This window comes from Scomber japonicus, chromosome 22 (assembly GCF_027409825.1).
Source record: "Scomber japonicus isolate fScoJap1 chromosome 22, fScoJap1.pri, whole genome shotgun sequence".
In the NCBI taxonomy this organism is placed as follows: Eukaryota; Metazoa; Chordata; class Actinopteri; order Scombriformes; family Scombridae; genus Scomber; species Scomber japonicus.
Window position 1 is genome coordinate 3,414,772 of NC_070599.1, and position 11,090 is coordinate 3,425,861.

General features: G+C 40.6%; 1 protein-coding gene across 1 annotated transcript in view; it reads left to right on the forward strand.

Moving 5' to 3' along the window:
* znf16l (zinc finger protein 16 like) overlaps positions 1-2,496 on the forward strand; it is a 9,445-nt gene extending 6,949 nt beyond the window's left edge. Inside the window, exons 2-3 of the mRNA XM_053343499.1 lie at positions 207-431; positions 1,668-2,496. Coding sequence (XP_053199474.1) covers positions 207-431; positions 1,668-2,389 — 947 coding nt within the window. The 3' untranslated portion in view covers positions 2,390-2,496. The remainder of the gene's footprint in view (positions 1-206; positions 432-1,667) is intronic.
* Positions 2,497-11,090: the final 8,594 nt, after the last annotated feature.

An 11,090-nucleotide genomic window follows, 5' to 3' on the forward strand; every position in this document is an offset into this window, starting at 1 on the left:
TCTGTGGTATGTCAAACTCAGAACACATATTTATTCTTACTTTACACAGACTTTAAGGCTCTCATTCGATTCAAATATTTAATGGTAAATAATCATAAATTAATCACATTTTTTATTTGTTCTAAAAGTCAGTGAGTTGATAAGGTTCAGACTGTGACTCTCTACAGTACAGTAAGTCCATGTTTTCCTCTTGTATTTGTTCCCAGTGATGAAAGAGGCAGAGAGTGACAACACACCGACCGGTGAGACAGAAGAAGAAGACGACGACGACGACGATGATGAAGACGAGTCACAGAGGAGGGAGGGGGGGCTGGACCAGACCCAGGCTCCGCTCTCACAAATCCAGCCCCCTGACTTCTCCATGGAGCCCCGGAGCTCTCCAGGGGAGGGGGGGAGTCCCCTGGAGGGCAGCACAGACAGGCCCGAGGCAGGTGGGTAGGAAGGGGAGGACGGGAAGAAGGGAGGGTCATTTTTCAATCAATGATTTGCTGATTTGAGCCTCTCTCAGCCTCATATGTGATGATTTCATGCTTGCTTTGTTATATAGTAGCAGTCATTTTTCTGCATTGTAGAAAAATACATAAAAACGATAAATTCTTTGATTCTGTCAGCTTCACGAGGTCGTCTGTGATGTGGTCAGGATCGTTCTACAGTGTAGGAAATAGCAAAAGTGAAGAAAAACTTTTGATTAAGTAGCATGTCCAGACTTTGGACTGGTGCTGTTTATAAAAGTAACTAATAAAGTTTGGGTTTGGGGCTGTTGGACAAACAACATAGATATATGAAGAAATGATAACAGATATTTCTCACACATTATAATGAAAATAAATGAACACTGTTACAGCTGTATTTAGAGTCATCTGTCTGATGGAACAGATACACTTCTATTTGAATTAATCCAGCTGTTTCCACACAGACCACAGATGGTGTTTCACTCATTCTATATGCCAGTTATTGTTTGTGAGATAATGTAATGTGTGAGTGCTTTTAAAACATGGCTGACCTACACTCACCTACACTCAGCACAGTACTGAACTCCACTCATGTACTTAAGCACTGCAGCTCTGTGCTAAACATGCTGCTAACACTACACTGTGTGTGTAGATGCAGCATAAGTGAACGTTCAACTGCTCAACAGTGAGTCAACCAACACTCTCACTGTTAAGCAGTCAGCTCAGTGTTGCTGGTTCAAGCTGTTTTTTGCTGACTCAGCTAGTCAAAGAATCTACAAACAGCACTAAAGGTCACTAACTAACCTTTTAAACAGAAATACAAAAGCAACACTTTGTGGTTGTACATAAATATAGAGTTAGAGCACCTTGTTAATCCTGATTGGTTATGATTTTAATTATGAATTAGAGAGCAGTCAGCTGTTCACAGATCCTGCTGGAATGATTCCACATACCAAAGAATGGAGCAAGAAACAGAAAAAAAGCAGAGTGACAGTAACACAAGCTGCAGCAAAGGTCTAGCACTAGCTTAGCAGTAGTCTTAATGAACAACTTCATCCTTCTACCCTCTACTTCTGTGCTTCATCTCCACTGGTTGCCTGGCAACCTCACAATGACCACAAGGCACTGCAGTCAGTCTGGATGACAAACCTACAATTAGTTTCAACTGGACTGTGTTGTTTAATGGTTGATAAAATGTTGTGTTTGTGTTTCCAGGCCAGCAGTTCCCCAGCCACACCTACATCTGCTCTCTGTGTGGAACCTTCTGCCCTGACTCTGTGTTCCTGGAGGAACATATTAAACTGATACACTCAGACACAGCTGGAGCCCAGGCTCTGCAGGCGCTGCAGTCCACCTCTGCGGCCGCACCCACCATCGGGGACGGCAGCAGCGACTCCAGGAGGGGCGGAGGAGGGGGGCAGAACGAGGGCGGCACAGGACCGGGGGCGGGGGCAGGTTTGGGCGTGGGCTTCAGTCGGGTAGTAGGGCCTATGAAAAAGGAGATTAAAATCGAGGGGGGGTATGAGTGTGGGGACTGTGGTCGACATTTTAACTACCTGGGTAACCTGAGGCAGCACCAGCGCATCCACACAGGAGAGAAACCCTTCATGTGTCCAGAGTGTGGGGAGAGGTTCCGTCACGCTGCCCGATTAAAAAGCCACAGGCTGGTTCACAGCGGAGCCCAGAGCCCCTTCCCCTGCCCCCAGTGTGGGAAAGGTTTCTCAGTGCTGTCCGGACTCAAGAGACACCAGCGGGTTCACACAGGAGAAAGCCCGTACGCCTGTCCACAGTGTGGCCGGCGCTTTAAGGAGCTGGGGAACCTTTACACCCACCAGAGGATCCACAGTGGAGCTACTCCTTACTGCTGCCAGCAGTGTGGACGTAGCTTCAGACACCTGGGAACCTACAAGAGCCACCGCTGCACCCCAGCACAGTAACCTGACCCTAACCCCTAACCCCTAACACACAGCTCACCACCTGACAGTAACGTCTACGGCAGGGGTGTCAAACATGCAGCCCATGGGCCAGAACTGGCCTGCTGAGGGGTCTGAACCGGCCCACTTTCCTTCCTGTCTTTTTTTCCTTCCTTCCTTCCTTCATTCATTCCTTCCTTCCTTCCTTCCTTCCATTTGTCCTTCCTTCCTTCTCTCCTTCCTTCTGTCCTTCCTTCCTTCATTCCTTCCTTCCTTCCTTCCTTCCTCATGATCCGGCCCACATCAGATCAAATTGGACTGTATGTGACCCCCCTGGTCTACGTCAAACACAGACTAGCTCAGTCTGAGGCGAGTCCTCATCACGTCTGTCACTGCAGGAGGTGCTGGTGAAATGGAGAATGGGTGCGGGCGAGTTTTCTGAGATTCTGCCTAGGCTTTCCTGTTTGTCACATTCATTTCAGAGACATTTCATGGTCTTATCTTATAAACAGCAGTTTGGCAAATGAATCTCAACTGAAGATGTAAAAGTTGAGGCAGGAGGTTTGGAGTTGGAGATAGTTAAGTTGGGTTAAAAAGCTGGAGGTATCAGGTGTGACAGAGATGAGATGAAGCATGCAGACTGTGTTTTGAAGTCAAGTTAAAATCATCTAGTCTTTTTATGACTGGATGGTATCATGAAGGAACTACAGCCGTTCTGCATGTTTAGGCCCGTTTATTCACAGACTCTATACTGTAAAGCAGAATTCCTGGTTTTTACAATTGGGTAATCATTTTGAACTGGAACCCAGAGAAACACAAGCAGACGATCAGACAGGTTACTAACAAGCCAACAGTTTATCCAGTCTAAGCAGGGGTGTCAAACATATGGTCCGTGGGCCAAGTATGAAAATTGCAAAAGTAATTCCAATTTTTCAAGAAAACACACTGCTATCCTTACTTATTGTTCTCTGATCTGCTAGTGGATGTCTAACCTGAGATCATTGCTATATGATTCAGACATGAAGGACAGATTAGCCTCGGTGGGTTTGGACACATTTGATCAGTATCTGTTATCAGAGTAATCTCAAACTAAAACAACACATGGCTGCAAGAAATGTTCTGAGACAACTTCTGTTTGTGAACAAGCTTGTTTTGTTATGAGCATCAATAAAACAAAACCAGACTGAGACATCATGTTGAAATTGAAATGATTTTCAAGACATCTCAGGCGGTTTATTATAGTAAAGTTATATTATATATATTATTTATAGGTCCAACCCACTTGAGATCAGTCAAATTAGGCTGAATGTGGCCTTTGATCTAAAATGAGTTTGACATCTCTGATCTAAACTTTAATATTGAGGTCATCAGGGTTAGGAAGGTTACTGTGGAAATATAATAGATTACTAGTTACTCTATAATGTAATAATTCATGTAACTATTTCAATGACTTCATCAAAGTTATTACATTTGATGACTTTTGTATTTCTAATGTTCTAACCAATGTGATCAGCTGTTAGGATAAGTGTTCCCATTAAACACCAACATCTAAGCTCAGCTGTTTTCCATGGATACTGACATGATTGATTCATTTCTTATAAAGCAACATTTATCTCTCATGTGAACATGGATTCATTAGTTCATGTTGTAGATTTTGGAATATAAAATAAAGATATTTACAATATAAAAAAGATTGATTTCAAAGAATTAAAAACAGCAATATATGCATTCAGTAAAATGTTAAATATTAAAAAATGAGCAAAATCTTAAAGGTGTGACTTCAGATGTAACCTTTGTTATCAACATTTTCATAAGTAACTAATTTAATGACACATTTTTTTCTCAGTAACTAACAGATTACACTTACATTTATTTAATCATTAAAATATGCAATACTGTTACATGAAACTAGTTACTCTCTAACACTGGAGATCAAACTGAAAGTGAAACACCTGAATGTTGCTAATAAAATCTCATTGAAGAAGAACATGTTGAAGCAGGTAGTCTGTCTGTAATCACTGATGGATATTAGATAGTCTGACTAAGCTGTTGGTTTATTTCTAACCTTCTGATCGTGTATTATAACAAAGACTTGATGGTCACAGATACAACTATAAAAGCCAGGTTGTGTTGTAATAATAAAGTAGTTTGTGGAAGTCATGATTGCACCACACCAGCAACCTGTCACATCAGCCTTTACTGGAGTAACTATCTGACACACTCTACGCTCCTCTGCAGGGTTTTATATTGCTCAGTGTGGAAGAAGGAAGAAGGAGATGATTTTAAACAGAGCACTGTTGATTGTGAATTTGAGGAAAATCAAGCACAAGAACTCTGAGAAAAAGAAGCACTAATGTGAGTATTTTACACAGAAAGTCACAAGGAAAGTGTTTTTTTGCTTTTAAAGACAGATTCAGAGACAGCAGATGAGGACAGTTACTTCCTGAGCCTCCAGGACTCCCACTCATGACCTCACTGTGCTGGTGGAGGGCCGTGTTGTAACACAGTGGTGGGTCATCATTACCCACATGTGGACTATCTGTGCAACTGCAACTAAAACATCTGGGTTAACTTTCATGTGGATGCTGCTTGGTGCTATGTGTAGAGCAGGACGTTCATCATATCATTTTTAACCAGTGTAATCTACTGTTACAGACTGTGTATTTGGTCATTTTATGTTTCGCTTTTATGATGACTAAGATTTGTGTGATGACAGAGCAAAAAAAAAAAGAAGAAGAAGAAAAGAACATCTCAAATGTCCGGTGTGTTTTCTAAATTAGAAAAAAATGACCCGTGTACTGATTTACTCACGCTTGTGTGTGAAATGACTTCCTGGATCTCAGCGCTGTGTGGAAGAAGGAAGAAAAACAGCAACTTATCCAAACCTGTGGAAGTGACATGCTAACCATCGACAAACTGCTTTCTAATAAACAGTTGTCTGAATATCATCAACAAGTGTGTTCATTTCATAAATAACAGTAAACCTTATACTCAAGTTCTGTACTTCACTATTAACATTTAAGACTTTATACTGACTGTACTCAGCTATAGATACTAATGAACCATTCACAGCACAGTTTTCCATATTTTACAGTACACAAAACTAGATAAAGCAGTGCACTCTTCCCCACATACATTACAAAGCTCTTTACACACCAATGATTTTTTTTATTACTTTTTGTCAGTTGATAAAGGCTGTTTAAATGTTTCCATGTGGTTGCAGGGACTGTATGATAATGAATTCAATTTTAAAAAGAAAAAGGTGGGGTAGTAAAATCATATGATGCATTTGTTCCACTTGCTCCATCTCTCAGACACCTGTTGCATCCCGCAGAAAAACGTTTGTGATGATTGATGATTGTAGATAATGTAACTTCTAATGAGGGAGAAGGAGATTTTAATGTGGTTTATAGTTCTGCTTTTATTCTGGAAAAAACACGGGATACATTCAAGGCTGCATTACTTCCCCCAGGGGCCCCTCATGTCCCCCAAACAACATTTATTTTTATCTGATTAGATAACACTGCTGTCGGGTGGAAACCTTGTAAATCTGAATATATTATATATTTTATACTAGGTTTCCATGACCATGATTATGAGCTGCAGCAGAAGCCTTGTGTCATATCTCTGTACAGCCTGACAAAAAAAAAGTGCATACATTTTTGAGAAAAAAAATCTCCCATCATTTAGGGCCCCTTTCTGCACAGCGGACCCTGGGCAGTTGCACATATTGCCTGTATGGTAGATCCAGCCATGGATACATTATTATTTCACTCATTTAGCCTTATAATGGCTCAAATATACAGATACAGAGCAACGCAGTGGTCAGTTATTCTCTTCACTAGATATAACCTCTGTTGATTTGCTGCTATAAATCATATGGGGTGAAAAAGTGGTGTGTGTGGAGGGTAGAAGACCACAGAGACACACAGCCTCTGTGATAGTTTATACTTTCGGACTGTAGGAGGCGCTGCCCCCCTGCACAACAGCCTGCATCTAGCTTCATCCACTGTGTGTGTGTGTGTGTGTGTTGATACATGGATTGCATTAGCTATCACAGTCTGTTACTATGTTGTACAGATTCATAGAAAGGGCAGCAGCTTCTTCTGGTGCTGTGATACGTGAAATAACCTCCAAGGTTAAAAGGCTTCATGTGAAAATGTCTTAGCAGAAAAAAGCAGAAAAAAAGTTGTTTTAGAGCCACAATGGGAATGATTGACATATTTGGATTTTTTATGCCATGAGTCTTGATTGATCATCAAGGGAAAGTGAAACATGGTTTTATTGTGGCTTGATGACACAGAATAATGAGAAAATGTTTAATTCAAGATGCAGGAGGATATAAAAAAGGTCATGTGATCATAATTTTTACATTACAGAATCTGCAGGGTGGACAGAAACTGCACACATATTCCCCAGATGAAGTTGAACAAGAGAAAATGTGCTTGTATTACCTTAATGACCCTAAAACACAGTCAGAAAAGTGAGGCAGGGTGTGCCGTCATGACAACCTGCTGTGATGAGAACAGAGAGGTCCTGAAATAATATAAATTCAGGAACAAATGCATTTAATGTGACTTAATGTTCTGGATTCACAGGAAGCCTTTTATAGCATGCCACACTTGAGTTGACAAATCAAATAGGTTACTGCCTGATGTCAGTGTGAGACCAATGAGAAGTTCAGAATTACAGCAGGAAGATAGCTGCATGCTGAGTTATTCAGGCAGGGGACAAATTAAAGGAAAAAGTGGCAGGTCTGAATGTTTGACCCCTACAGTGAGGGGATCTGGTGGCTCTGTTATGACTAGGGGGCATTTTGCTGGCTTGGTTTGGGTCCGCTTACAGGGAAGAGTCACTGCAAATCAATACAAAAGTGTCCAAGTGATCGCCTTTACTATGATGAAACATTTCTATCCTGATGGGAGTAGACAGCAGTTACTCTCAAATAGGGCTGTCAATCTTCCTCTTCCTCATGCTGGTGAAGGTGAAAGTGTAGAGTGCCAGTCTTAGCTGAATTTGTGACAAAAGTGAAGATTTGTTATCGAGGTGTTAAGAAACTTAGCTAAATGTTTGAGGAACTCATTTTAAATTATGTTGTTTTCTTTCATGTGTCAATTCATAATTTTCTGTTAAAAATAGAATATCTCTGTGTGGTTAAAAAGAGAAACACGTACACTGAGTTCTGATTAGTTAATGTGGTAATTCTTTGCACTGCCCAGCCAACATGTCCATGTGGGCCCCACATGGGTTAAAGTGGGCATGGGCTTGAACTGGATATGTTTTGTGGGTCCCACATGGTTTCAGTAACATGGGCCCCACATGTGAAGCCCACATAAGCCCCATAAGGGATGTAAGTGGGCTAAGCGGACATGGGCAAATTGTTTGGGCCCCATATTGTTTCAGAAACATGGGCCCCACATGTGTATCTCACCCAGTTGGGCCCCACCTGAAACTCAGTCAGAACCCACTTGAGGCCGATATGGGCAAACACAGGTGGGGTCACCACGGAAACTGCGGACAAACCCTTATGGGGCCCACATGGACATGCTGGCTGGGTGGTGAGTTGATACTTATTATGCAGTATATTAAACTCCATGAAAAACAGTAAATTCAGATTCAGACAACTTTATTTATCCCAGAAGAGCAATTCAGTTCCATAGCCATGACCCAGTCCACATAAATAAAACTCAATCTAGTAACAACATTCAAGCATCGACATGCCAGCGACAACAGATCAACGAATGTGTACAAGAACAAAGAAGTTAGAATCAGAGGCAATCTCACAATTGGTTCCGTTCAATTTAGAAACAATCAGGAGGCAGTAAGTGTGTGCTTGAGTGAGGAGATGAAGAAAGCTCTATGGGTACAGGGTTTTAGAAATGAAAGTAATGGACAGCTTTATCATCTTCTTAAAGTTTTGTGGAGTGTTGCAGTTGTACTGTGAGTCTCATATGTTTCAACACTCTAAAGCCATTTTCACACATGAACTCCGACTGGAGAGTCAGGTCTAGACATTTTCCGGAGTTGCCCTTTTACACATGTAGCACACAGCAGGTGTTAGGGACTACACAGTGAGGTAGTGAGGAGACAGGAGTGTAGGTTAGAAATAGGGTTTTATTTTAAGAAAACAAAAACTTACAAAACCAAGAACTCCATAACTAGGCCTATAAAAGAGCTTGCTCCAGGATATAAGAGTCTTTAGCCCTTCGCCCTGACTATTTTGTGCGGACTCGCATCCAACATCCAAAACATGTATGAAATACATCTATCCAACTTATAACAGTATTTTGTCCAAGTGGTGTTGCCGTACGTAGCTGTCCAAGATGGCGGACGATGGGTGGATATTAGCATGTGTGGCTGTGTCAGACATGTTAACACCTACGAGGAGTGCAGGAGGCAGGATGCAAAAAGTACACTGCGATTGTAATTCTTATTTGTTTTTAATCTTTTCATCAAAAACAAATTGGCTTATATATTATGAGAACTCCAACTGTGATTGAGACCAAAATGACATGTTGAAATAAATGATTGACTTTGTTGAGGGATTTTGTAGCTGCTGATTTTTGGAGCCAGCATCTAGTGGCTGTCAATGGCATTGCACTTTAAAGGGTTTCTGCATAGGCTTCGGTCTCAAGTTGTGCTAGTTGCCACTTGTACCAGCCATGTATCTCATAAATTACTAGGTGTTTCAAGTAGTTGCTTAGATTTGACGAAGCAATATTTGAACTCCCCAAGAGAAACACTCTTGAGTTTAATGTCCCTATCGGACGGCTTACCTAGTCTCAATGAATACATGGGTTCACATGTGCACATTAGCTATTGAATGTCGACATGTGTGCATCCTCAAAAGCCATGCTACACTGCAGCATGCTTGGTAGAATAGTTGGAATCATATAAACCAAAAAAAGAAGGTAGATATTGCAGTACTGGCCATATCATGTGACAAATGCTGCTGACATGGCAGGTGCTTCTGACTATGAGCATGTTTAATATTTTGGGTATAATGAGTACCACAGCCTCTAAGGGCCACTTGCCAGGCTTCAGACTTTTAGTCCTGTTCTTGAATATTTCAAAGGCATCAATAAAGTCACTCTTTCTCCCCTTATGCTTTCTCTCATTCTCCTGTTGACATGAAATGGTCCCTAGGGGAAAATTAAGTAGTTTGCATTTAGAAAGGTTTTCCATGTAGAGCTATATGGAGTTAGAAAGGTTTGCATTGACACATGTCTGATTTCTTTCCCGAGAAAAGGTTCATCTTGTGGTTTGATTAGAATGCAGTCAAATTATTGAATTTTCCATTCTTGCCTTGTTGTGCTTTTAGACCTTGAAAACGTTATGAGGTACTGTATATACATGTGATCCAAAGCATTGATGGACTATGATGGAGTGAGGACAATGCCTTAATATATTTGGACTATTTACTACAAATCACATACTGTATACACTGCATTTCTGTTGCCCATTTCCCAAATGTATTTTCCATGTTTTTAGATTGATTTCCTGCCTTCCAGGCAGACTCTGCACTCATTTCAGTGCCCTGTTAAAATCAGCATGCGGAGACTTCTTAGGATAGGTAATCTATCATAGTGACCTTTTCATTGCATGGTTATACAATAGGGAGCAGGGACTGAAAGCTATTGATGCATACAAGAACACTGACATTTGACTGTTAAGGATGTTGCTGGACATTGACCTTTAATCCTAGAAATGACAGAACAGAACCCACCCCCACATTTTACAGGTGTGTTCATTGTTATCATTGTCATTTGGGTTTTATTATCTGACACCAACTGTATGTGAACCATGACCATGGGACATTTCCAATTTGTTGGCAGATGATTGGATAACATCAAACATACAGTGGTTTCAATCATCAGTGCAAAAAACTGCAGATACCAACAATAAGTTGATTAGAGGAACTTCATTTGAGTAATACTCAAAAAAGTGTATTTTAGTGGGTAAAACAGTATATGTTAAAGTGACAACCACTGACATATGAAGTGAAACACCACACTGAATTATTTATTTTGAGCTGTACTCACGTCACATTCTTGTTGGCATATGATGTTTTATCCATAGGGCCAAATCCACAACAAATGGATTGCGCCCGCTAAAAGCACTGTGAAATAGTCTAAAATGAAAAAAACTGCAGAGAGCCTTAAATTAGCAGAGATGCACACACATAGAGAATAGGTGAACCTCCAAAGGTTGAGATAACCCTTCCCCCCAAGAGTTCTCCCTTAATATCATTAAATATCAATTATATTACATATTTATATATATTCAATATTATTCAAGCCTCACAAGCTTAAAGATTTGAAGAGAGAGAAAGAAAGGGTGAATGAGGAGTGAGTGTGTGTGCAATTAACCCCAGCTCTAATACACTAATAATTATATTAGTAATTTACACTGCTCTTTGTGAATTTGACAGTTTTGGAATGTAGGAATATTACCATGATTGTAATACATGCAAATAACACTGGTGCACCATAATGCAGTTGGCTTGGCAGTTTGGGCATTTTATCCTTTGTGGGTGTTTTGTGAATAAGACACTGTTTTCTTGTCTCATTTGAACTGGTTTAGTGGACACAATAACTGTGCAATCCTTTTGTGGATTTTGCCAAATGTTTTATCTTTTTATATTTTGCCTCATATATCCACCTAAGCAGTCATATTGATAATTTAAGTTAATGATTATCTTACCATGTGAACAATGGTAATATTA